Here is a 25931-nt window from a genome sequence, read left to right as displayed (position 1 = left end):
CTAGTACTACCTCGTAGTATCTCCCTGCCAACGCATACAATGTCCTGGTCTATAGATCGTCTACAGTCATGGTGGGAATGACACAGCTATGCTGAGAAGGAAGCCTGTACCAGGCAAGGCCGGAGAATCACAGTCTAGCAGTCGATAGCGTCTCGTCCCAAATCTTGACCCGTGAGCAGCAGGTGATCATTGAAAAGACCATTCACATTATTGGAACACCTCAAAATAGACAAGAACCCGTTCATTGTACACAAGGAAACAAAGACGCTCACAGCGAGCTTTATGACTCATTCCAGAGTCGCTTTGGAGGAACTGGAAAAGAAAATATGGAATGACATCAAAGTGAAAAAAGAGATTTCGTATCTTCCTCTACTCGCTGGTTTCTTCTGCGCTCTCTGCCTCCGATGACGACTCCTCCTTTTCCTTGGCTAACCCTAGTATGAAGTCCCATTCCTTCTTGGTAACGCGGGAAACACTGAGTCGGGATTGTTTTAGGACCTGAAGATTCTCGAGCGGATCTCCCGCCTTCGCGTGAGCTTTGAGGTCGTTCAACGAGACGAAGTTCTGGAACTTGCGTCGGAACTCGACGTGGACCGCATCCCATTTGGGGTCTTCTCGAGAAGATTTCTCGTCGTAGTATGGGTGTGCAGGGTCAAATGCAGACTCTGAAGTGAATTTGTGTTAGCCATCGCGCCAACTACTGGGGAATTAACAGAATTGAGACGGACCGTCTGGTGTATGCTCTTGTACGATCTCCATATAGCCCGCAACTCCGGGCACTTTGCAGTTCGAGTGGTAAAAGAAAGCGTAGTCGCCCTTCTTCATCTCTCTCATGTGGTTCCTTGCTAGTCATCATAAGCATGTGGTCTCGTATATCGCTAGCTTACTGATCACCCTTACCAGCAGGGTTCCGTACACCTAGCAGAAGGTTAGCATTGACTTGGCTACAGGATAGGGGTATATTACGCACCATCCCAGGGTTCCGGCTTGCTACGCGAGGCCAAGTCGTCAATGGAGAACTTAACATCCACGCCCTTTTCTAAGCGCGACTCGGGCTCTGCTTTCATCAACCAATATGAGCGGCTGGAATCATCATCATCCGCCTCATCTTCACCCTTGGCATCTGCAGACTCTGACTTCGGTTGCGTGGATCTGTTTGTTGGGGTGTCTGTCCCATTCTGAGCGGGATACTTCCTAGGCCTTCCGACTGGCCGCTTGCCCTCCTTGGGAGTACTTGGTTTCGTGGGAGTATCTTAAGCCAGGTTAGCGGATCCTCTTCTCGAAGCATTTCGATTGCACCTGAGATGAGAGGATGGGCAGAAGAGAGATATGATAAGGCGTACCTTTGGCAGACGGGTCCTTGCGAGGACGGCCCCGGCCCCTTTTAGGACCCGGGGAAGGCTTGGGGCCACTTCCTTCAGGGTACTTGCGAGGACGACCTCTCTTCCTTTTCTCTCCTGTAGCTGGATCAGGGATAGCAGCCTGCGGAGACGATGACATTAGTTCCCGTTATTTGGATATGCACGTAATGGGTCGCGTCCTTGCTCGGGATTCTTTTTCCCTTATCCCATCAAACGGAGAGTTGTCTTGTGTTACGAAGGGAAGGGGAAAATCCAATGCGGAAACCAGGAATGGGGCGTCAGTGAGCCGCGGTCGCGAATTGCCTTTGATGATGGGCCATCGCATGACGCGCCTCACGTCGGACCTGTCGATCACCGGAAAACAGGAAAGAGGAAAAGATAATCCGCGATACACGTCGGGCATACGCACTCGTTTTGGGGAATTGCTTTCTTCGGCCGCAGGTGCACCTTCGGACTTGCGCTTCTTGACTGGCATTGTTGTCATGGGGAGAGAAGTCTGCGTGATAAAAGGGTGGGAGGTGAGGGGGTGTGAGGAGAAATCAAAAATAGAAAATCAAAACAAAAGGCAGATTCGATAAGAGAGAGAGAGAGACAAGGTAAGCCAACCAGTCAAAAGACAGGAGGCGGGGAGGGGAGATGAGGGAGACAGCGATCCAGACGCGCCTAAGGGAACGACAGTCAATCCTATGTTAGTGTTAGTGTTGGTGTTGGTATCGGTCCGCTGTCGGTCGCGATCGAATCATTATCTCAGAGAATCAACCTGGAGGGAAAGAAAAATTCGGGGGGGAATGAGGGTCCTTCTCACCTACGGAGAAACCTGAAAACCTAGGCAGGGACCACTGACATGAGTTGAAGCTTTGTTTTTGCGCCTGGGGGGACGGGGACAAGCTCGACTGGGCTGGACGCGAGCCGGCGCGCCAGTGGACCCGAGCCGATCATGGTCACGTGGTGTCAGCGTGAAGGATACTCCACAGTTTCCATCGGTGTGCTATCCGATATATCTGTGTAGTTTTCTACGTGATGGTTTTACCGGAACCCAGGCAGAGAGGAAATTTCATTCCAATCCTAATGAACAAGATTACATATCTCTTGAATAGTACCCAAGCAATGTCATATATATGATATATCTGAACAGATGAATATATACCGACGGATAGATTATCTAAGCCTGGGAATATTGGATCAAACGCTATGGCATCACCTCGGACGGATAGTCCGTTGAACGAAAATTTCCGGATGCAACCGTCGGGGAGGAAGAGCTCATCTCCGACTGGCGGGACTGGAACATTTCTCGCATGCAGCTCTGAGCTGTCAGTGTCGAGCTATCCTTTGAATTTGACCGATCGTGTTTGAACAGCGCATGTATGTACCAGAATTGATTTTCATAGAACGAGAAGCAAAAACAAAAAAAAGATTGAAAATCTACATATACGATACTATGTATACACCGGAGGAGACTCGGATGAACTAGCAACAACTTTACGGGTCAGATCATCGGCGATTGCGCCGGGATACTTCCAGAGTAGATCCCCCGTTCTCCACCTCCGCTTGCATTAACTTTCCCTTCGCAACACTTACTAACCATTGAGTCACTTGCGCTCGTGGGGCACTAATCGACGCCTTATGAATGATCATGACTTTGGCTTGTTCTTGCTCCTTTGTAACTGGGAGGATATTTATTGTCTTACACTTCCCCACATGCGCTGGATAGATCTAGGCTGAAGACCCAGCCGTCAGTACTACGGTCTAGAGAAGCCAAGATGCATACCGTACCCAATCAGCAGTCAGATCCGACCTCAGATGGCGTTCAAGCACTGGAATACAATAGGGAACATGGTGATCAAGAGGGGCAGCAACATAAAGACCAAAGAAGCTACACACTAGATTCGGACCAAGATGTTGAATATCTCTATCTCACCTTTGACACAACCTTGCCACACCCCGTGGGCATCTCTTCCCCGCAGCCGGGTCAAGCGTCTCCACCACCATGCCCCAATCTCACAAAGTACGCTTCACCCTTCTTATGGGCCGAATCCCGCAAGACCGTCGTCACGATTATCTCTTGCTGCGTAACAGCTATGTCGGCTTACGCTGCGGGATCGTATACCCCACCAGCTGATGAGTTGACGGCCAAGTGGAATGTGAGCAGGGTTGTATACAACCTGGGAATTTCTCTATATACCCTAGGCTTCGCTATCGCTCCGATGGTGTTGGCACCCTTCTCGGAAATTAATGGGAGGCGACCTATCTTTGTGTCTAGCGGCCTTGTTTTTACCGGTCAGCTCCCTTAGCTCCGCAGCTTGACCTATGGAGGAACCAAACTAATACTTTGGCTGATAGTGTGTTTGATCGGATGCGGTGCCACGGAATCTTTTGCTGGCATGCTTGTGGCAAGGTTTTTTCTTGGTGTTGGCGGATGTAAGTTACCCTGCTTTGTACTCCTCCTGCTGTACTACAGTTCAGATTGACGCTGGTTATCCCCTGTAGCTACCTTTTCGACCATGGTAGGCGGCGTCATTAGTGATATATATCATGCTGAACACCGCAATGTCCCCATGTCGTGCTTCTCAGGCGCAGTTCTCTTTGGGACGGGCTTGGGGCCACTCATTCCTGGTTTCATAGATTACCATGCCAATTGGCGCTGGATCCACTACTCCCAAGCCATTGCTTCTGCAGTCTTAATGATTGTCCTCTTTGTCTTTCTCAACGAAACTCGGGGGAGCGTGCTTTTAAGCCGAAAAGCTAAAGCCCTCAATAAGTACTACGACGCACTGGAAAGTGCAGGCTATGTTGGCGTTGTGTTTTGCTCAGACAACGACATCAAGGGAAAACAACAACCCAGACGCATACGGTGGAAGGTAAAAAGCGATGAAGAGCGGGAGAGTATAACCAGGATGATCACCATATCCTGCGTTAGGCCGTTCCGTAAGTGGGAGACGTTCCTCCTGGTAATATCACCATGAAGCATAGCTGACCAACCTATTAAGACCTCCTGTTCACAGAACCCGTGGTTTTCTTCTTTTCACTTTGGGTCTCGTTTAGCTGGGCGGTCCTGTATCTCCAGTTCATTGCGATTCCAATCGTCTTTTCGACCAACTACCATTTCAATGTGGAACAGACCGGGGCAGTCTTTGCAGCGGTATCTATCGGTGCACTGCTGGCTACCCCGTTGAGCATCTACCAGGAGAAGTTTGCGATGCGGGTTGGCAAGATGTCGAGCACTCCAGAAGGACGTTTGTATTTCACATGCGTTGAGTCAATTTTGCTGCCTATTGGTTTATTCTGGTTTGGATGGACATCGTTTTCCTCGGTCCCGTGGATCGTGCCGACAATTGCAGTGGGATGTTCCACAATAGGCATTTTCTCCATCTACTTGGCCGCCTTCAACTACCTTGCTGATACTTATCATCGATACGCCAGTTCAGCGATTGCTGCGCAGTCATTCTGTTCGTCTCGCTTGTACCCCCGATAGGAACTCGGTGATGCTGACGGGCCTTCAGGTCGAAATGTTATGGGTGCCATATTCCCGCTGGTTACCAATGCGATGTTCAACAACCTGGGCTATCCAGCGGCCTCCAGCCTTCTTGGGGGGATTGTAAGCAAGACATTTCTCTATCCCGTGACTCAGACTAACACCAACAGGGCGTTCTTCTGACAATCGTGCCCTGGGTCCTCGTATTCTATGGACCTCAAATCCGTGCCAGAAGTAAATTTGCAAGTGTATGAGGCCAGAATGTCCATCTTCATCGGCGTATCGCTAAACAATCTCTAGGAAATCATGAATCAACATTAGGGCCCTCGGAAACCTGGCTAGGTTCGCTAACACGACATGTCATTGAGATCAAGATCTCAAAAAATGTTGGCTTCGCTCGACAGCATTAATCGTTTTCCAATCCATGATGAACAAACGCCATGAAGACAACTACCGTTGTATATAAGACCACTCTGATAAGGACATAGCCCTAGTAGTACAGAGCAGGGTGGGTCCTCGATCAATCTAGGTTTAATTACCGAGCCTTTAAAGTGCCGGTCAGGGGTCCCTCGGGATTCACAAATAGTACTACATAGTACATCATAAAGAAGGAGCGTCCACTTCATCTCGGGTTCCTATTTATGAGTACTGGTGCACCATCTTGGCTTATCACTTGCGCAGTTATCGGGCATATGACGGGAGGTGATGTGCAAAATGGCGCCATCTTCAACCGTGTCCATTGGCCCTTGTGATTGGCATTGTCGGCCGAACTATTCTTTTCTTGTCAGTAGTCGGCCGATAAACCCAAGTAGATGGACGTAAGCCAAGGAGGGGTATTCAAAGCTTTTAAAAAGAAGGGGGACTTGAAAGATACTGATTGATCATTTGGCACAGCGTATTGGATTTGAGGCATCAAATGTCTGGAAGGTACTCCGTACAGTGTAGAGGTATGGAAGTCCGGGGACGGTCCCAACTCCCACCCTTTTATCACATTTGGATTGAGCCTCTGAAATGTTCCGTCGACGGGAGGGTTTCTCTGCCAGTCCAGACAGATCATTGGTTCCTATATACTAACTTTTATCACTAGTACTATATAGTCACAGAATCCGATATCTTCATGAACCGCGGCCTCAAGGTTGTTGACTGCATCGTGGGGCACTTCCGAAAAGGGATGCGCTAAACAGCCCACCAGAGAATGAGCTCATGGCTGGCCAATGGGGATCGTTCTGCCCCGCGGGCGGTGGTCAATTGCGTGATTTGGAGGAGGAACAGCGACGAGACGGTCATTCGCCGAACAACCTCTGGAGGGGAAGATCTGGAGGGGTCGAGAAGCTGAAGGGCTGGGGGTACCTTAGGCTGTCAGTAGTATCTAGTACTAGTAGTTAGTAGTACCGTAGTACAGAGTACAGAGGAACGCGAGTCTGGGTCCCGGAAAAGGTACATCCATTCACCCAGTACTTCCCCCCGCCGCCAAAACTATTTCAAGGTCCTCCTTCCCCCCTCCATTCTCCATCTACTTTCGCATCTCTTCATCATCCTCACCATCTAGCCCCTCTTTCATCCTTACTTGGATACCTCCTTTACTCGTCGCAATGGCTCAGGAACGTGCTACTCCGTAAGTACCCTTACTATTATCATTCATTCTCGATCCTCCTGGAATGACTTCAGGAGTCAGGACCGTCAACATAGAACTCAGTCGGAGACTGACATGGCAATTGACTCTAGCATTCGTCTCGGCTCTACTGCCCCTAACTTCCAGGCTGACTCCTCCAACGGCCCCATCTCCTTCCACGACTACATTGGCAACAGCTGGGCTATCCTCTTCTCTCACCCGGATGACTTCACCCCCATCTGCACCACCGAGCTGGGCGCTTTCGCCAAGCTCGAGCCCGAATTCACTGCCCGTGGAGTCAAGCTGATCGGTCTGAGCGCCAACGGCACCGAGTCTCACAAGCTCTGGATCAAGGACATCGATGAGGTCACCGGCTCCAAGCTCTCCTTCCCCATCATTGCCGACCCCGAGCGCAAGGTCGCCTATGCCTATGACATGGTTGACTACCAGGACACCACCAACGTTGACTCCAAGGGTATGTTGTAGTGTTCACAACTTGGATGGCACTTGGAGTTGCTAAACAGGCATTGCAGGTCTCGCTCTGACCATCCGCTCCGTCTTCATCATCGACCCCAACAAGAAGATCCGTCTGATCATGTCTTACCCTGCCTCTACCGGCCGTAACACCGCCGAGGTTCTCCGTGTTGTCGATGCTCTTCAGACCACTGACAAGCACGGTGTCACCACCCCCATCAACTGGCTCCCCGGTGATGATGTTGTCATCCCCCCTCCTGTCTCCACTGAGGATGCTCAGAAGAAGTTCGGTGAAATCCGCCAGGTCAAGCCGTGAGTATTTCCCTTCCAACTAAGCGGGGGATTGGTACTAATCTTGTTGACTAGTTACCTGCGTTTCACCAACCTCAACAAGAAGGAGTAAATTATGACGCAGTCTTCCATTCAACCGTTTCCCGCTAGCTGTTCCCAGGAGGAATAACCAGTTCTGACGTGGTTATGGTTGGGAGCTTTCTCATGAAAAAGAGTATGACAGTCACGGCTTAGCATCTCTAATAATATGATACCTCTTACGACAGCATTTGAACATTTTGCTACGAGCCCAGCGTAGAAGCTCCCTAAGGAGCGAGTGCAATAATAGACCACCCGTAAGAGCCTAGGGTTTGTGTACCCCTTGCAGGAAGTGTGGGCAGGGTGACCAATGTTCCTGCGTAGGGGACATGGACACTCCACTGTCCTTACGCCAGATATATTGATCTATAGACAAAATAGGTGGTGTTAAGTTTGCGCCCCACGGGGCGAGAATGAGGGAAGAACCATTCTGCAATCGATGTCATCCTGCATAAGACTGCATGAGGAACCCATCAATCAAAAGACGAGATAGGACTATACAAAGCGAACCGCTGAGTAAATATAGTAACACTGCCTGGAAACAGTCACACCTGTCTACCTCGAGTCGGTGAGGTAAATGACCACTCGTATATATCCCATCCATTCATCCATCCCTACTCCTACACACATGCGATACTTTACGATTGCCTTTGCCCGGGCTGAGTGCTGTGGCCATTGATTGGGCGCGGTTCAAGTCTTGCGGGAATGTGGACGGGCGACGTGCTCTTCTTTGTTCAACCTCTCTGTCGTTCACCTTCTGTCTGACTGAACGATGAGGTAGAGCGAAGATATCCGTCTGATCTCTTGTCAGATCTTAGCGCGTCTGGTCTACCAGATATCCTCCGGGCGCCGAGCCTCTTCGCGATTATAAGCGACCTGGAGAGGAGAAGCAGGAAGACAGGTTATTCTTATTCTCACACCATCATCAGTGCAACAAAATCAGGTCGTATGTGAAGAGACCACGGCTTCAAATACCCTGTCAACACATCCCCTGTTTTGGGGCGAAAGTAGAAACCAGCATCAAGTCCAACAAAAAGCCATGTATGGAAATGATAGCTAGTGGGGTCGGGATACGGCTGAATGAGTGCGTGAGTGAGTCTGTGTTGGCACCAAGACTGCCCATATCGGTCCTCCGTCGCTAAGTGTTTCCAATTGTTCTTCATGCTTCTAGTGTCGCCTGTCAAAAAGATTGACTTTCAACGTTGGGAGCGATAAATCTAAATCGCTGAGTCAAGCTCCACTTTCGCAGTGTGCCTGGAGCCACTTTTTTCTCGGAGACCGCCTTGAAACCCGCACTTTCTCCGTTCACCTTGTCTCTCTGCACCGTTCGAAAACAACACCTTCCCTGCATATACGGCGGATTCACTGGGAGGACCCCTCTTGCAGCCAACCCGAAAAGCGTCCACAAGCCGAGGCTTGATTTGGATCCTTCGCGACGGAGCGTCTGGGTTGGTAGCCGCGGGGAAAACGAATCCACCGTTGGTCCCATCACACCTCCCGCCCGGCCCCTGATCTGAGCAAAACGATCGCGACGATTACGATTTACACCTTCGATCTACCCTTCGCCTGCCTTGGGCCCAGACGGTCATTTGAGCGACAATTCTTTGCTTCCTACTTTGTTTGCAGTTTACGAGTGTTATGATACCCTGTCCGTTTTGACACCTGACCTTGTTCTGACAAGTTCGAATATTGGATGACAAACATTCTACTTTCGACGTCGATTCGACTTTTCGTAGGCCGTCAAATTTGAGCGAAATCAATCTACAACACGATAGGCATTGAGATACATCTACCGTACCAGTGAAAATCGACCACTATCACGATGATGTCTCGGAGTCAGTCGAGTCTGGGATACCTGGACTCGAATCGGGAGGATCTTGCAGGTTCCGGTGTCTCTCCTGGACAACAACAACAGCCGTCTTCAGCATCGGGTCCCATAAATTTGTCAGGTCTGGTGTGCAATGTTCGTCGGACAACCGGAAGAGAACCGCATCCGTTGGTAGGTGCGACTACAACTATATTAGGCGATAAGCTTTACGTGTTTGGCGGTCGTGTTCTCTCAAAGAGCCGCCCACAATTGACGTCCGACATATATGAGTTGGACCTGATTCGGCGTCACTGGACAAAGATCGATGCCACTGGTGATATCCCCCGTCCGCGATATTTTCACAGTGTCTGTGCTCTTGGAGACAACAAGCTGGTGTGTTATGGTGGTATGTCACCCAAGGATACCACACCCAATGGCTCTACGGGACAAGAGACGCAGCCAGAGGTGGTGGTGATGTCTGATATACATATATTCGATGTGCCTTCGCGAACATGGACTCGAGTTCCTGCTACTGACACGCCCGAGGGACGATATGCCCATTGTGCGACAATTTTGCCTTCCAGTGCTCACTTTACGTCGGCCACTGCGCCTCTTTCGGCTATCCATCACAACCCCGCATCGTCAAATCCTCACCAGGGCTCAATCGGTGTAGACATCGATGGTTCTGGTGGCGCAGAAATGGTGGTGGTGGGAGGGCAGGACAGCTTGAATCATTATATTGAGCAGATCAGCGTGTTCAACCTTCGCAGTCTGAAGTGGACCAACACAAGTCCCCTAGGAAGATGTTGCGGCGCTTATCGTAGTGTGGTTGCTCCATTGGACGGTATAAACGTCTCGGACATTGGGTCCGCTTCAATCGATAAAGAAGCACATGAGCCCGTGGAGGAGTCGCAAGTAGAGGGATGCCCGATGCTGATCTATTCGAACTACAACTTCCTAGATGTTAAACTAGAGCTTCAGCTGCGCTTACCAGACGGTCGCTTGGTTGAGAAGCCGATGCAGAGCCAAGCATCGCCCCCCGGCTTGAGGTTCCCCAGCGGCGGCGTTATCAACGGACACTTTGTGGTCAGTGGCACGTATCTGACCTCCTCCAAGCAGGAATACGCCCTGTGGGCACTGGACCTGAAGACGCTCACCTGGGGCCGTATCGATGCCGGTGGGACCGTCTTCGGTCAGGGAAGCTGGAATCGCGGAATACTGTGGGCGAGAAGGAACACCTTTGTGATTCTCGGCCATCGGAAGCGTAGTCTAGTTGAGGATTACAACCACCGACGACTCAATTTCTCGCATGTATGCATGGTCGAGTTGGAAGCATTTGGGCTCTACAATAACCCGTGCAGAACCGCTCCAACGTCCGGATACATCTCTCATAGCTCCCCTGCAGTCCCTGCATCTCTCCACCCTAAGCTGGCTAAATTAACATCGGGTGGAAGACCATTCTCATCCGCCTCTGACGAGCTGGGAAGACTCGCCCAATCTCTCCCCGAGATGACGGATATGGAGCTTCAAGCGGTGGGAGGCGAGCGCATTCCGGTCAACTCACGCATCTTGACTAGAAGATGGGGCCCGTACTTTATCCAACTTCTACGGGAATCCTCTGACAATGGGGTCTCCGACTCTGCCACACTGCGCCCAGCGCTCCAGATGTATCCAAACCGTAACTCCAGCATCACAATTACCCCGTCAATTGGCCCGAACAGCACCTACTCCAACGCCACCACTCTCGTCAGCAATCATTCAAACCCCTCCAAGTCACTGTTAGCGAATCTTGAGATACCCTCTGCCCATAGTTTACCTCCCACCTCTAGACCCCGTGTGCTGTACCTGCCCCATACCTACCTCACCCTCCAGGTTCTCGTCTACTACTTCTACACGTCTTCCCTCCCACCCGCGGGTTCCGCCCTCTGCACGCCCCAAATTCTCTGCTCCCTTCTCCAGCTTGCGCGACCGTACCAAGTGGACGGTCTCCTGGAAGCCACCGTCGAACGACTACACCAAGCCCTTGACGGACGCAACGCTGCCGCCGTTTTCAATGCCGCCGCCATGGCCGCAGGTGGCGGCAGAGGCACCGGATTCACCAGCGGACCAGGAGGCACGCTGGAAGCCCTGAACGGCGTGCACGGCAGCACCGACTCGGCCGCCGGCACAGGAACAGATACATCAAACAGTCACCTCACGTCAGACTCCTCAGACACGGAGCACGGCACATCCGGCGTCTCCGTCGCAAGCAGCACCAGCGCCGCCGCCGCCAGCGGCTCCAGAGGCATCCCCCTCCGCATCAACACCAACATCTTCAGCCGTCGCCAGCGCCACACGACCAACCTCGAACGCGACCGCGACGACTCCATCAGCAACGCCAGCACGGCCACCTCTGCCTCCACAAACACCAGCTTCGACCACTCCGACACCGACGACGCCGCCCATTCCCATCACCGTCGCAACACAGACGCCGAGCTCCGCCCCAACCGCGAGATCTGGACCGGCGACCTCAGCAGCGTCATCGGCCTACAAAAGCGCGGCCTCCGCGGCCTCATGGAAGGTCGTCGACTGCGCGAACGCAGCGCCAAACCTGCGAGCACAAGCGGTCCCGTATCTATTCCTCCAGAAAACCCTCCCTCGGCAGGAACCGCTTGATACACATCGATACCAGGACACTATCTTCTGCGATGATTTTATTTTACCCCCTTTTTGCCTCCTTCCGGTTTCCCCCCGCTCCTATAGCGATGTTTCGGCTTCTGGCTTCATTTACCCCCTTACCTTGCCTGTCATGATCTCGATGAAAATTTAGAGGTTCTTGATTGAAATGTATAGAATTTTCGTTGTTTTTTTTTTTTACAGCACGTGAACGCTGGGATGTGTGATTCTGCGCATCGACAGGGTTTTGTTTATAGTACACCCCCCATCGGTTAGGATTATTGAATAAGCTCAATACCAGTTGTTCAGGTAATGGAACCGCATTTGTCCAATCAATAGCTATACGTGGGTAATCTATGAGTTGAACTTGATTAGTCTAAGAATTTGCAGATCTGGTTGGCTGATGTGTTCATCAAAGCTTTCCCCACATGGATGTGCAGAGCTGATGATGCTGGCAGCGAAAATGATCACTTATAAAACTCTAGGATATTGCGTGACTCTGCGTGACACTGCTACCGGTCTCCAGATCTTCTCATATCTTCAGGCTTGTCTAGGACTGCTCCGCGCCTTTTCGAACTATTTGAAAACGATGCGACGCATACAGAAAATAATCAATCATTCATTACATTCCCAACATTACGCTGATCGTAGAGCAGTGCTTATGTTATTGCCGTTGTCGTAACATGTTTCGAGGGCTGGAGAGTACCCACGCCTCCCAGAGCAACCCCTGCTCGCGTCTCACACTCACTCCATTGTCCCCCAGGTCATCCACCGTGAGTGCTCTCAACCGCTCCAGAGTTGTCTCGGAAAATGAACGTCGGGTGCTTCCGCAGGGAGAGAAAGGCGGGTAATCCACAGTGAAACTGGTACGGTAAGGAGGTAGGGCGAGTGTAGGTTCGGGGACGACGGAGAGGACCGACGTGCTGGAAGTACTGGCATGGCCATTGGTATCTGGTGAGTCCGAGTCCAGATGGTCTGCGTAATCGATGTCTCGTAGATAAATACATTCTACTTGATCCATTTCGTCGTGCAGGACGGACAGGATATCCCGCCACCGGCCCCCATTGCGAAGGTAGACGTCAGCTAGTGCGATATCGCGTAGTTGTCTCCTGTGTCGGCGGATCAGGGAGATAACCTCTTCCGAATCTAGGCGCCAGCCTGAATGCTGAGAGTCCGGAGCCTTTTCCACTGTATGCGGTGGAAAATGAGTTCTAGCGAGAGATCGAGAGGTACATTGGCTCGAAAACCTAACTTTATTGACGTCAGGTTCTTTGCGGATAGAAAGAAGTCATGGAAGACGCTAGAGACAGATTTGATGCTGCTCGTCATGTCTTTGGAGGAATGAAATGTGACATCTAAGCTCGTTAATCGAGCGCCTAAGGTAGATAGCGTTAGTGAAGGTGTCTGCGCTAACTTCGCTGCGGACTCTGGGTTAATCTGAGGCCCGACGAAACGAATAGCACTGCAGTTTGACTCTAACAGAGAAGTCGCTAGGCTTGTGACAGCCCGCGTGCAAGCTGGCTCCCAGTCCAAATAAACGGTCTCTGCTGAAGATTGCTCACGTATATAATCTAGCAATTGCTCGTCCGCCCCGTCCTGTAACCGAAGCAGTTTAATTTGCTGGAGAGACGAGAACGCAGATATAGCGCGGCGCAAGAGTAGCATATCATGGCCCCCAGTGATGATGTATTCCTGGTCTTCACGCCGGCTCTTATGTACTTGTGAAATTGCCAGGTTCTGCGATTCTACCGCTTTCAAGACAGGGGACCAGTCTAGATACTTGTCAGCTTGGCTTTCGTGCAAGTGTGAACGAATTAGTAGAGACCGTACCGCTTCCTTGGTAAAAGGGTCGCACCATGTACGTGAAGGATCTGACATGGCAGGCCAGCTGCATGTCCAGAAGGTCCTCTAACCTCCGAAACCCATCTCGTGAAAAGCGAAGAACGAAACGGGGGAATTTCCATGGAGTGGCGATGCGCCTGAACCTTGTACACACCAGTCTGAATCGGTCCAAGTCAGACGTTTCGCCATGCGCATTGATGGAGCTGCCATTGGGCACGTCGGAAACGTGGCTGTTCGTCGGGGAGGTATCGGTAGAGGAAGGTTCCGATCCCAAGATAAATGAGAGGATGTGACTGATCAATTCGTCCGCAAGGTCGTCAATGCGCCGTGGTCTGTCCATGGCTTTTTTCTCAGCAGGGCAGCCGCGACTCCGGCTGCTTTGGCTACCTGCAACAACATGGAAGCCCGGCCTGGTCAAAGGGAATCGAGGAGGAAGGCGCACCTCATGGAAGGGTGCATGAACGAAAGTCGATTGATGGCGAACACTCTACGTAGTAAGAGAAGGAACGGGAAGTAGATCAGGCAAAAAAAAAGGAGTGAAAGGTAGCAAGGGCCTTAAAGGGGAAAAAGAAAAACCTACGTAGAGAGAGCAGGAAGGGGAAAAGAAAAAAGAAAAGAAAAGAAAAAGAAAGACCAGAGTAAAATGATACATCCCCTCTCCAGTCCCTAGAGAGACAACTCTCTATCAACTGCAGAGCAGGCGGGCCACCGAGACCGCGTTTGGAGCACGGAGGCATGTCTGACAAGATTTAGAGCGTCCCACATGGACCATACCTAACCCGGCCGACTGGGATCATCGTCAATATCGAACCCAAGGCATTTCCCCCGGGCCAACACCGATGCGATATTGGACACGAACTGACACACACCAGGGTCACATGATCGAAAGGGCATGCGGTTACCCAGCGTGAACCTGCAGGAAAGGGTACAAAGAAAGAGAAGGATTGGTGAATAGAGTGATCGTGGGCTAGGCCCAGGATGATGGAGGGGGGGAAGATGATGCGACATGAGAGTCAGATACCTGCAGACGAACCCCGCCTGGGAAGCGAATCGTGGCGCGGTGTAGCTGCAAGCCTAGATGACTGGCGCGAAGCCCATGGCCACACTACCCACGGACCTGCAGCACAACTCGAACGTCATGGAGCAGGTTGGCAGCCAACATGCAGAAAATCGACCGAAGTCACAACAATGGATTGCATGGCATGGCCTCACAGGCCACAATTACCGCGTGGGTGGGCGAATCTGCTGTGAGAGGGAAAGGATCAACATGCACTTAACATGCATCGTCGTCCAGTAGTCGCCGGCCCGGCTGCACAACCCCAAACATTGGGGGAAGATAAGATCTCCGGGGGAGCCTTTCTTTTCCAATAGCTTCAGAAACGACCAGCAGAACAACTCATCATCATAGAAAATAATAATAATAATTAAACAAGAAATTCAAGACAAGGGGGGGGGGGAAGGGGTGGGGAAAGTGAGGTATGCGAACAAACCCTCGGAGTTATTAGCACCACACACGCTATACATAACATGGATGGTTTAAAAAAAAAAAGGCGCTGGAAATGGTTTTACAGGAATCCGGATAGCCTCATTGGCGCCCTCGTCATTTGTCCGTCCCACGAGAAATGCGACGAGAGGATCAATCACCCCCAGGGAAGCGCAATTCGTTGGTTGACGTGGACTGGGGAACTCATGAAGTATGTATGTATGTATGTACAAATAATGTTGATGGGGCCCAATCCGCAAGTGTGCTTGCTTAGCAAGTGTGACCATGAAAAATGTCCGTGACGAATGACTGATGGCTGCATAGGTCGAGCTATGAAAAAGCAATTTCCCGTCTCCAGCCAATCGTTTAACGTGATTCCCTCTTGGCTTGTTCCATCCGCTGCCGTCTGATATCCGTGCTGCTGATTTTGGACGCAAAATCTTCGAAATCACTCGACGGCACGTCTTTGGAATGAAGCACGTCAATCTCAAACACATCGAGCCTCTTCCAACCCTTCTCTGCACGTTTGTCGTTGACCGCGGCACCTCCCGAGCGAGTCTCTTGGGAGACCACGATAGCGCTAATGTCCTCCTCCGTGATGGTAGGCCCAAAAGGATCGGAAATCTGCACAAGTTTCAGTGTCAATCCGGGCCGTACTTTCATCAGATTGTATTTTCCATTGGGTCCTGGCTGCGTGACCCGCTCGGTATGTGTGGCGCTTTTGTCGGGAGGGTAAAAGTCCATGATGGCCATCAGAAAGGATGCAGCTCCTTCACACCGCTCATCCCAGCTTTCCAGGCAGTCGGCGTACTTCTTGTTCACGAGTAGCTCATCGCCAGTCACGCCAATTGTCAGAAGCGCCTCTTTCCCCGGGTTGGCATCCCGAACGGGATCCAAGACCAACGCTAGGGCAGTGAGCAGTAGCTTGTGTCCAATATGAAAGTGATCGAAGGTGCCGCCTACAATAACTGAATGATGTGTCTTGCTTCCTCGTGAGTCGTCCGGCGCCACAATCGATTCCGAAGATGTCCAGTTGGAGGCGCCGGAAATGGAATGCAGATCCCCAGCATTGGGGTCCTTAAACTGGGAATAGATACTACTGAAGGCCGTTGCTAGATTCTGACCTACTTGATTATCCGGATAATAGATTCGGTCCCATGGACGAGCTGATGTCGCAAGGGTTTGCAAGTCTAGGATGGGTCCCATCTGCGAAGCCTGAGAGGAGTCCTTCCTGGAAGGATGTACGGTATCCAAATCAAGCAGAATGACTCGCGCATTGATACCACCAGGGGCATCCAGCTCAATACTGTTCTCAACGGAGACTATTCCAATGAGCCTATAGAGATTTGCTAACAAGCATTGGAGACTTTTGAACAACTTAGCCCGAGGCTGACGGGTATGTGATTGGAGTCCTGGAAGAAAGAGAGCAATATCCAAGATGGCAGCGTGGTTGGTACCATTGAGTTCAGCAAGCTTGGTGAAAACTGTAGATAGAAGCGACTCATACACATTTCTGCACTGCTCGAACGACGCCGCTGGTGGGGGTGGAAGCAGTAGCAATGCCGAGGCCGAGCTGATGCGATCTAGAGCCATACTGAATGCGGGGAGCTGTTTGGTATGACGAAGAAACACTGGGACGGGACAAGGAGGGCTATGCGGAAAATCAAAGTAGCAGTGTGAAGTTCAAAGTAGGGTACCGGGAGTGAGAATCTCCTGTTCCAGGCGATCTGGAGTGTAGGTAGTTGTTTTCTCGTCCTCCAGAGTCTGGGGGAGACGGAAATAACTAGTAGTCGGATTGATTGGCACTAAAGATCAAATCAATTAAATAAATGTATTGGGAAATCACACCCCCGCGGCCGGCTGACTCAGCGGTCCTGAGACATTCCAAGTCAATCAATCAATCGTGGATGAACGTTATCCCTTCTTATGCCCGTCGCCCGCTTCTTCCTTGCCTCTGTCCCTCTTCCAAAGCTCTAGGATGTTCTGCTGAGCTACCTCCAAGGCCATTTGTACCGAGTGATTCAGACAAGACCACGTATGCCCTTGGTGTAGCCAGAGCTCCTAGCTTACGCATCCCTCTCTCCCCGCCTCCAAGCCCCGTCGGATAACAACCGAAACACCTTCAACTGCAACCCCGGACGGTGGAAAACGATCGGAGGAATTGTGTTCGCAATTTCACTGTCAGGGACTGGCAGTCTATCGCTAGAAGGAGAAAATCCATTGCCGTTCCACATCGTGGCCTCGGTACCATGTCGAACCCATCGCAACCCTTCGAGCCCAATCGACGAGCGACCACTTATGGCCGGCCAGAGGAGCTGCACATTCCGTCTGGGGGTATGGGAGCTGCAAGCTTACAACGACAGTCCATGTCCCATGAATTCCCTACAGCCGCCGATAACCACGTTCCGTCCATCAATGTCCACCCCACGAGCTCCCAGCCCAGCCAATATGGGGCCGGCGGCAATAACACGGCTCTCCCAGGCGCGCTTCAGCCAGGAAACGCCAACCGCCCCCCAGCAGTGTCCATAAATACCGCCCCATCTGGCATTCCTACCCTTTCCCAATTGTCTACACAGTTGCAGCAGCAACCACCGCAGCCGCAGCCGCAACTCCAGCAACCACCGGCACAGCAGCCACAGCCGCCGCAGCAGCAACCTCCGACAACGCCCCGCTCCAACATGAGCAACGCTCATGGACACTCGAGATCCAGCCCGGCAAATGCTAGATACGGGTCATCGCCGGGTGCTGGGTTCCCACCTCATACTCCGCAAGGCGCGAAATACTCTCCTTTGGGACTGGCCGATATCCGGCCGACAGGCGATCTTCTTGGGGATCCTATCACCAGCCCCGGGTCACTGCCCTTCAATGGAGATAATCAAGTGCCGTCAAATAGCAACTATATTGCACCCTGGCCGATATATGCGGTGGATTGGTGTAAATGGCCCATTCCTGGAAACTCGGGCTCCTTTGGAGGCAAGATTGCGCTTGGAAGTTATTTAGAAGATAACCACAACTATGTGCGCCTCTCTTTCCCTCGTTTTCTCCTCCTACAGATGAAATTAACTTAGTTCAGATACAAATCATTGATACCCACTGGACTAAACCAGACCCAGATACACCGGATGCAGCAACTGGCGAGATTAAGCTGGAATATGTCAAAACGGCAGAGGCCACACATTCGTACCCTGTAACGCGGATACTCTGGGAACCGCCATCATCTCAAAAGCAGTCTACCGACCTCTTGGCGACCTCGGGTGACCATCTGCGGCTATGGTCTCTGCCTGCGAACCAGCCGGTGCAGACCTCCAATTCGATTACGCGATCGGCGACCCAAAGGGATACGCCTTCCGCTAAACTTTCTCCGTTGGCGTTACTCTCAAACTCAAAATCTCCCGAGCATACTGCCCCCATTACCTCGCTCGACTGGAACACGATATCTCCAAGCTTGATTATCACGTCCAGCATCGACACGACTTGCACCATCTGGGATATCCCTACACTCACCGCCAAGACGCAACTGATTGCACACGACAAAGAAGTGTATGATGTCCGATTCTGCGCAAATAGCGTCGATGTTTTTGTCAGTTGCGGTGCCGATGGCAGTGTGCGCATGTTTGATCTCCGCAGTCTAGAACACAGCACTATCATCTACGAACCGACGGAAAAGAGTGATAAATGTAGGTTTTATTCACAGTACCCTGTCCCTTTTCAAAGGCTAACAGGGATTCCGTCCACAGTAGTCAGTCCCGGGAATGGCAGCCCCTCGGCCCCTGCGTCCATCTGGCCTCCACCGCTTCTCCGAATCGCAGGTATGTGAGAGACAACCAACCTACCTGTCATAAAGCAACATCATCTGATACTAACGAAATCAGCATCACCTCATGACGCTCACCTTTTAGCTACGTTTTCTCAGGACTCCAACATTGTCCGGGTCCTAGACGTTCGCCAACCCGGCCAGGCCCTGTTAGAACTCAAGGGCCATGGCTCCTCCATCAACTGCGTGGAGTGGTCCCCGAACCGCCGTGGCGTGCTTGCCTCCGGTGCAGACGACTGCTGCGTTCTTCTATGGGACCTTATCAACCAGCACAACGCCGCGTCTGTCCCGCCTCCAGTGCACACCCCCGGTGCGCCCTCGACTACCCAGGAGCGTGGTCCTGCTGCCGCGTGGCAGTGTGATTACGAGGTCTCCAACATCAGCTGGTCACCGCAAGGCGGGACGACCGGCGCAGGGCATCCGCGGGATTGGTTAGGAGTGTGCGGTGGACGGGGAGTTTGGGGTGTTGCACTATGAAAGAATTGACGCATCTACTAGACGCTATTTTCCATGCCTACCAGTCAGCCATTTATCCTGTTGCATTGTTCCGTGTCTTATCCCGCCACGGCTGGCTTGCATCGTTCGACCATGGAAGCGACATGGTACGGTCTGATATATGAGTGAATGAATGAATGAACGATTGGACAGTAAGAGTATGTATGGATGTGTAATGTTTTTTCTTTGAAGTTTCTGCTTGGATAGGATAGCAGCCCCCCCAAGGACAGGTAAACAAAGGGGTATATGTAACTACTGCGGTCTAGTCTATTCCAGACAGATGGCATGATATATAACAGGGAATAAAGAATCAAAGACAGAACAAGTCATCAGAGACAATATATAAACATCATTATGCGCTCGCTAAAACAAATATCGAATAAAGCTCATGTCCGCGACAATCACACAGAACCTGGAGAAGCAATCACTCGCGACGGAAGTTTGCACTACCATTCTCCTGTCCCGTCGTCTTGACAATGACCTTATCCTCCACCCACCGGGCAAACTTGACGCTCGGAATATCCACCGCGCGCCAGTAGATATCACCAGCCCACAGACAGAGAGGGAGACAGATGAGCCAACCGATCAGGAAGCCCAGGCAGTACTGGAAATTGGAGTCCTTGCCAATCACCGCCCAGATATTGGGCATAAGGGAGTACCCGAGCGAGTGCAGGATAGGCCCATGCACGATGTAGAAGGCGAAGGAGATCTTGCCGAGGTACTGGGAGACGGGGTTTGTGAAGAGTTTCTGGATGTCTTTCGAATGGTTGATGCTGAAGACGATGAGAACTGCCCCGATGGTTTGTGGGAAACGGTGCGGCTCGGGATAGGTTTTTGGGGTGATGCTCCAGGTCCACATATAGAATGGGGTCCATCTGTAGCCGGTGTTGGGGGCCGAGCCGAAATAGAGACCGAGAATGAAAAGCGCAATCCATAGCTTGCGATTGGACAGTCGAAAAGGGTGGTACTTCGTTGGGAAACGGACGCTCCATGGCTTTTCACCTTCTGCCGGGCGCTCCCATGTGCCGTTGATCAGGTCCGCTTCGGCCATCAACATGCCGCTTAGGAAGAGAACGACATCCCAACGGCCCCAGCGCATACAGAACCAGACTAGTGTGCTGACCAGAGACATCCTGATGACAGTGGTTAAGCGAGAGGTGGCCAGGATGGTGAGGAATAGTACGATTGAGCAACGGAATTCCACGGGGATGGTCCATAGGTGTGGATTATAGTGATTGTAGTACAGAGCCCAATCCCATGGGTTCATCAGATGGACTACTGTGGAGTACCAGTTCCAGAACTGTTTGTGAAAGGACTTCATGATAGGCGGATGCTGCTCATTGGTTCCCTGAATCGTGTGGCCTTCGAACAGAACCTTCTGCGAATAGTCATATACACCCAATCGCACGGCCAGCATAACGATCAGGATGCCAATGATTGAGGGGATATAGAGTCGGAGGCCACGGCGGAATGTAGAGGAGGCCAGCACGGTGAACGTCTGTTCCCATGATCGACTGCGGATCATTCTCAAAGGTTTGTAGGAAAGTACATATCCGGAGATCACAAAGAAGATGGCCACCATGATATGGCCGGATACTAACATATGGAGGATGGGCAGCTGGAAGAGGTTGTAATTCTCACGGTTGAAACCCCATCCGACCGCAACTTTCCAGGTGTATGTGAAGAGGAAATGAAAGTTGAACACGAGAAGACAGGCCCAGCCGCGCAAACCGTCCAGCGCTGCGATGGCATGAAGTTTCGAGGGCTCGGGCGGTTGGCCGCCGACCAAATGCTGCAAATAACTCGGCGTAATGGCGATCGCAAGCTTGTCCAAAAATGATTCCAAATATGCTTGCCAATTGTTGGTGAAGTCCTGGACACGACTTGAGGGATCGGAAAGGATGTGCGACGGCGTGAAATCGGTGATATTCGTCCATTTCGTAGATTCTTGGGAGTCGCGATTGGCTCCCGACTCTAGATCATTCAGGGGAATGTTGTCTGTCGCGGGGGAGGATCGAAGATCCTGGTCCCGACCGTTAAATGACATCGCAACAACGGGTTGAGAGGAATGTGGTCGAGGCGCAATTCCCTCCCCACGAAGATTCTCAGGAGAGGTAATTCTCGATAGCAAATAATTCCCGATTAAATGCGGAAAGTGATTGCGTAACCATCAGTGGACCGCAAGCGGCAATCCAACGTGGCCTTGCGAGGGATCGACATCCACCGATCGAAGGTGAAATGGCAATGAGGTGATAGAGAAAAAGCCCTTACTTCGAGAGGAAGGGGGGGGTACAGTCGAAACAAGATTTGGCGGGGTGAACTACAGATCTGGATCGTATATAGATATAGATATAGATATAGATATCCACTTGTATAGAGGCCAAGAAATACTCAAAATCGGAAAGAAAGGCAGAACGGGACCAGAAAAGCGAAAAAGGAGCGATGGATCTGTAAATGAAGGAAGAGAAGCTCAGAAGAAGCAAACGCGAAAGAGAAAGATAAAGAGAAAAAGAAAAAAAAGAAAGAAAAAACAGGAGAGGAAAATAGTTGCCCTTAATTTAAGAACACATTGCGGGATTGAAAGAGGGTACTGTAATTTTATAGTCGTGAACCAGACTACACAGTATAAGAGATCCAGCACAATAGCAAATGATTTATAGGAATGGCGAATGACACCGAAAGTCGCATTGGAATTAAGAGATAAATGAATTATTTCGATTCTATCGAAGAATATAATCGTTTACATTCGATATACATTCTTCTGCTCTATGTATTATATTATATTATTTTATTTTATTTTTAATAATTTGTGAAGCTATAGCAGTTCATAGTCGAGGTGCCGTCCAATCACGACATCCGCATCCCGCGACTGAACCAAGTTCGGCTTATCTCCAACTATTCTTTTTCTCCTTCTCTTCTTTTTCTCTCTCCCTTTTACCTCCCCCGTCGCTCTCCGGCGTTCTCTGCAACAACCCCATCCGCTCGAGTCGATTCCATGTGGTGACACCATTTCCTCGCCCCTTACTCTTTTTTCTTGTCGAAGAGCCACCTCTACCCCGGTTAGTTCGGGGTGTTGTGGAAGGAGGTCGCAGCTCCCGAAGCTCCATCAAGCTACGTACGTTATATTCGTTATTGTACCACGAAGAATCCTTCCACCACCAAGATCGCGATCGACTCCACCAACAAAATCCCTTCGCCATCATGGATTTGCGCACGATTATGAACAACGATGCCTCGGGCACGTCGGATGCTCCACCAACTGCTCCTCCCCAGTCTCCGTCGCAAGTGTCGCGTAAGCCTTCGGATCCCATGTATGCTCCCCGCGACCAACAACGGACCTCCTCCTATCCATCTGCCTACTCGAGTCACCCCCCTCAGCCTCCACCCCTACAACGTCCTCATGCCTCCCCAGAACGTTCTTCTTCCTATGGATCGCTCCAATCGCCCTATCAATACCATCCTCCCTCCGCACAGGTTGCAGGCGCACAGTCTCAGCGCGGCCCGAGTCCTCCCCCCTATGGTTCCTCCGCCTCGCGTGACTCGTTCTCTACCTATGGCCATCCCCAGCAGCAGCCCCAGCAGCAGCAGTCGCCCTTCGCACAGCAGCGCTCGCAATCCATCCAGTCTGTCCTGACCCCCTCGTCCACCTCCACCTACTCATTTCATCCCAGGGAAAGCCCGCCAGCGGCTGCTTCACAGTCTTACCCGTCACAGCAATTCCCCCCTCCAGCCCAAGGTTCCGTACCCAATACACCGCGAGGTCTATTTCTGTTGCTGCATCCTATACCCGTCAAACGCCCCCATCGGCGCGCCCTCAATCCTCCGGCCATGAATCCTTATCAAATCGTGCCTCGAGCCCGTGGGTGGGTCCGGACGCTCAGGTTCATATGTCGCCAACGGCGATATCCCGTGTCTCACGACAGGATTCAAGGCCGCTAGAACAAACCCCGAGACAAAATTCTTCGGCGACCGACCGAAGGGACTCGGATGAGAGTGTTAGTCCGAAAACCGCTTTTCCTTCTGGGTCTCGGCAAGGGAGCACGGCCGGATACACCGACCTAGCGGCCTCTTCTCAACCGAAGCCCACCGAAAATGGTGTCTCCTTGAAGGAAAGCTCACCCAACCGCCAAACACCCCAACCTGCCCCAGCAGTCTCAAACTTTGACAGCTCACCGCCCGCTCGAAAGTCTCTGACAGACGATTCCTCTGCGATCGATCAAGTCCGCCCGTTGCCAACAAAGATGGACCTGACTCCAGACGCAAGGACCAACTCAAGTCCGCAAGCTCCCAGAGTGAAGAGGAGGCGTTATGAAGAACCGCCAATCTATGCCCGAAGATCGGTACGCACCAAAGGGAGGATTCCGATGATCCCGAACCGCTGTCCACCGATCCCGAAGCATGCGAGAAATTCAACGCAAAATCCTTTTCTGATGCGCCAACAAAACGTTTCCGCCCAGGCCTCCGCTGCAGATTCTCCGGCCAAACCCAAAAGCGAGACACCACCTGTTAATGGCCCTTCGGCCCCCCGGCGGCCTCCAGAGCCTGCGCAGGCAGGAAGCTTAGGACCGTGGGAACCCTCCATTTATGGGTACATCCCGCACGAGGAGGTCACAAAAGCGGTCTGCGATTTCTTGTTCCAACATGTGGTTATGAGGAACGACGCGTCTGCGGCTCCTGCTGGTACGGCAGGAACCGGTCAGGGAGCAATGATCGAGGTGGAAGCCAAACTGGGACAGCTCGTTGACATGGACAGGGGTGAGAGACTTCTCTTGCCCATTTCGACCGAAGGTATTGTGAATAAGGAAAACACCCGCTTGCGAACTGCGTTCGAGAGCACGATGACGTTAGTAAGTAAAAATTTTTCCCTGCCCTCATTCCCTAACCGGAGTCACTCACTTCAGTTGAGGCTTATTGAATAACCGATTGACCATTGAGTAGGCACAACATAGGGCAATGAATAACTTTCTGAACGAAGCCGTGAAGATGTCTATGCCGCAAGCTAACCCAGGACGCATTCCATTATCGTACGCACACAAGAAAGAGCGGGATACCTTTTACGAAATATCACCATCAGAGCTTCCTCCTGTCATTAGGCAGAATCTGAATCCTCGCCATAAACCCAAGGTGCGAGTAACTTTGGACCAACGAACGGGCGAGGTCCTCGCAAAGATCGTGAAATGCCGGATTGCCGACCTTGATGTCTACAGTCCTCGCACATGTGTCGATTGGCGAATTAGCGTCAACCTGGAAATGAGCTACGAAGGCGATGTCAGCCACCTCACCGTGGTAGATCCCGGTCGGGGACGCGGCGGAGAGCGAAACAAGGATCGTATGAGCTATCGACATCTGGCTTACCAGATCGACCTTACACAAGTGGCCAAATCAGAGGTAAGTCGCTTACATTCACCCGGTTTCACTGGATGGCCAGCTATCCACCAGTTGATTGGAGACACTTCTGACTTAATATGTGCTGTATAGCCACAATCCAAAGGTGAATTCGAACATGAACTCGAAGTTGAAATCTCCGCCGCTGAGATCCGCCGTCAGGGTCAGCTCGCCATGGCTGGCGACCCTAAGAACCAATACGAAGAGCTTGTTAAGGGATTTGTGGATAATATTCGCATCCTTGCACGAGCAGTGCCTCCGTAAATCTTTTTCATACCCCTGAAATTATTGTCGATTCGTGTTTACATCGCACACTACGCCGCCAAATGGTTTTCTTCCTTTTTTATTTTTTCTTGCCTCTCACGTAATATAGAAAGACGACGGCCCTGAAGATCCCAAAGAAGAACAAATGGATCTATGAGAGCTGCATATGGAAAACAAAAGTCAAGTTCACATGGTATATTCTCTGCCTGATTGATTTACTTTATACCTATATGTTTTAATAACCGTCAACCACATATATCCTTCTCATGGAAAGAGATGATGAATGATGCGTCACGCCCTTTCTTTTTCACTTTTTCGTTCTTTCCTTCTCCCTCCCCATCTTTCTTGATCTTCATCCAGCCGTTCAGATTCCATATGGATTTCTCATGGTTAGGAACACGTGTTTCACTTCTCTTCCCCCTTACCTACCCTTCTCTTGTGACACTATTACGATTTGTATAATATATATGAATACATTGCACTATATCAGACAGAGGGTTTATTAATATAGCTAGTGTGACTAAAGTGCGCAGCTAACTCAAAGGCCTGAATGTGATAGAGCAGTTGATATTTCAATATTTTCATGTCATGATACAATGAATGATACACTTCCATAGAACAAAGTTGACCAATTAACCATGCCCTGTATTGCTTTATAAGAAACAGAAAAGATATAAATGTAAGGATGAATAAGATACATGACTACGCCAGATTGCCCCTCCCCGCTTGAACTTTTCCCCTTTAGTTCTGCCCCGTAAGAAATGGCATTAAGGACTAGGCGTTCCCTCTTCGTACCGTGGTCCCGCATCATCGCCGTCTCCGCCCATCGCCGGGGTAAGGGCGTCATATGGACGACTGTCCCAGGCAGCGGGGGTAGGGGCATCGTACGGCTTCTTGG

The 25931-nt window shown here is 51.2% G+C and overlaps 9 protein-coding genes across 9 annotated transcripts; 5 read left to right on the top strand and 4 right to left on the bottom strand.

Moving 5' to 3' along the window:
• Nucleotides 1–369: 369 nt before the first annotated feature.
• On the bottom strand, nt 370–1616 carry ANOM_009362 (putative AT DNA binding protein (Thy28); the record flags this gene model as incomplete). The annotated part of the gene is made up of 5 exons (XM_015554618.1): nt 1344–1616; nt 971–1252; nt 901–918; nt 729–845; nt 370–665 (listed from the first exon to the last, which is right to left on the bottom strand). Exons 1-5 carry the CDS (start codon nt 1498–1500, stop codon nt 370–372), a joined length of 870 nt encoding a protein of 289 aa, XP_015403784.1. The 5' UTR covers nt 1501–1616.
• Nucleotides 1617–3121: 1505 nt separating this feature from the next.
• Nucleotides 3122–5243, top strand: ANOM_009361 (MFS transporter; the record flags this gene model as incomplete). Its single annotated transcript, XM_015554617.1, has 7 exons — nt 3122–3638; nt 3702–3779; nt 3849–4286; nt 4349–4807; nt 4862–4956; nt 5004–5067; nt 5134–5243. 7 exons carry the CDS (start codon nt 3122–3124, stop codon nt 5241–5243), a joined length of 1761 nt encoding a protein of 586 aa, XP_015403781.1.
• A 1112-nt stretch (nt 5244–6355) lies between these two features.
• Nucleotides 6356–7478, top strand: ANOM_009360 (peroxiredoxin). Its single transcript, XM_015554616.1, has 4 exons — nt 6356–6448; nt 6559–6920; nt 6979–7231; nt 7286–7478. Exons 1-4 carry the CDS (start codon nt 6426–6428, stop codon nt 7320–7322), a joined length of 675 nt encoding a protein of 224 aa, XP_015403782.1. The 5' UTR covers nt 6356–6425; the 3' UTR covers nt 7323–7478.
• Nucleotides 7479–9113: 1635 nt separating this feature from the next.
• On the top strand, nt 9114–11750 carry ANOM_009359 (putative regulatory protein Ral2; the record flags this gene model as incomplete). Its single annotated transcript, XM_015554615.1, has 1 exon — nt 9114–11750. One exon carries the CDS (start codon nt 9114–9116, stop codon nt 11748–11750), a length of 2637 nt encoding a protein of 878 aa, XP_015403786.1.
• Nucleotides 11751–12414: 664 nt separating this feature from the next.
• Nucleotides 12415–13932, bottom strand: ANOM_009358 (F-box domain protein; the record flags this gene model as incomplete). The annotated part of the gene is made up of 3 exons (XM_015554614.1): nt 12415–12938; nt 12998–13522; nt 13581–13932. The coding sequence occupies 3 exons, from the start codon at nt 13930–13932 to the stop codon at nt 12415–12417; spliced, it is 1401 nt and encodes a 466-aa protein (XP_015403787.1).
• A 1509-nt stretch (nt 13933–15441) lies between these two features.
• On the bottom strand, nt 15442–16668 carry ANOM_009357 (putative pantetheine-phosphate adenylyltransferase; the record flags this gene model as incomplete). The annotated part of the gene is made up of 1 exon (XM_015554613.1): nt 15442–16668. The coding sequence occupies one exon, from the start codon at nt 16666–16668 to the stop codon at nt 15442–15444; it is 1227 nt and encodes a 408-aa protein (XP_015403780.1).
• A 656-nt stretch (nt 16669–17324) lies between these two features.
• ANOM_009356 (WD repeat protein) lies at nt 17325–19549 on the top strand (the record flags this gene model as incomplete). Its single annotated transcript, XM_015554612.1, has 4 exons — nt 17325–18092; nt 18149–18752; nt 18813–18884; nt 18948–19549. The coding sequence occupies 4 exons, from the start codon at nt 17325–17327 to the stop codon at nt 19364–19366; spliced, it is 1863 nt and encodes a 620-aa protein (XP_015403779.1). The 3' UTR covers nt 19367–19549.
• Nucleotides 19550–19808: 259 nt separating this feature from the next.
• ANOM_009355 (acyltransferase family protein) lies at nt 19809–21431 on the bottom strand (the record flags this gene model as incomplete). Its single annotated transcript, XM_015554611.1, has 1 exon — nt 19809–21431. One exon carries the CDS (start codon nt 21429–21431, stop codon nt 19809–19811), a length of 1623 nt encoding a protein of 540 aa, XP_015403785.1.
• Nucleotides 21432–22585: 1154 nt separating this feature from the next.
• Nucleotides 22586–25063, top strand: triA (putative mRNA capping nucleoside-triphosphatase; the record flags this gene model as incomplete). The annotated part of the gene is made up of 4 exons (XM_015554610.1): nt 22586–23247; nt 23316–24231; nt 24323–24772; nt 24863–25063. The coding sequence occupies 4 exons, from the start codon at nt 22586–22588 to the stop codon at nt 25031–25033; spliced, it is 2199 nt and encodes a 732-aa protein (XP_015403778.1). The 3' UTR covers nt 25034–25063.
• Nucleotides 25064–25931: the final 868 nt, after the last annotated feature.

This window comes from Aspergillus nomiae, assembly GCF_001204775.2.
Source record: "Aspergillus nomiae NRRL 13137 chromosome Unknown contig00310, whole genome shotgun sequence".
Taxonomy (NCBI): Eukaryota; Fungi; Ascomycota; class Eurotiomycetes; order Eurotiales; family Aspergillaceae; genus Aspergillus; species Aspergillus nomiae.
The sequence above is the reverse complement of the archived record's forward strand: the minus strand, read 5'-3'. Positions and strand labels throughout refer to the sequence as shown.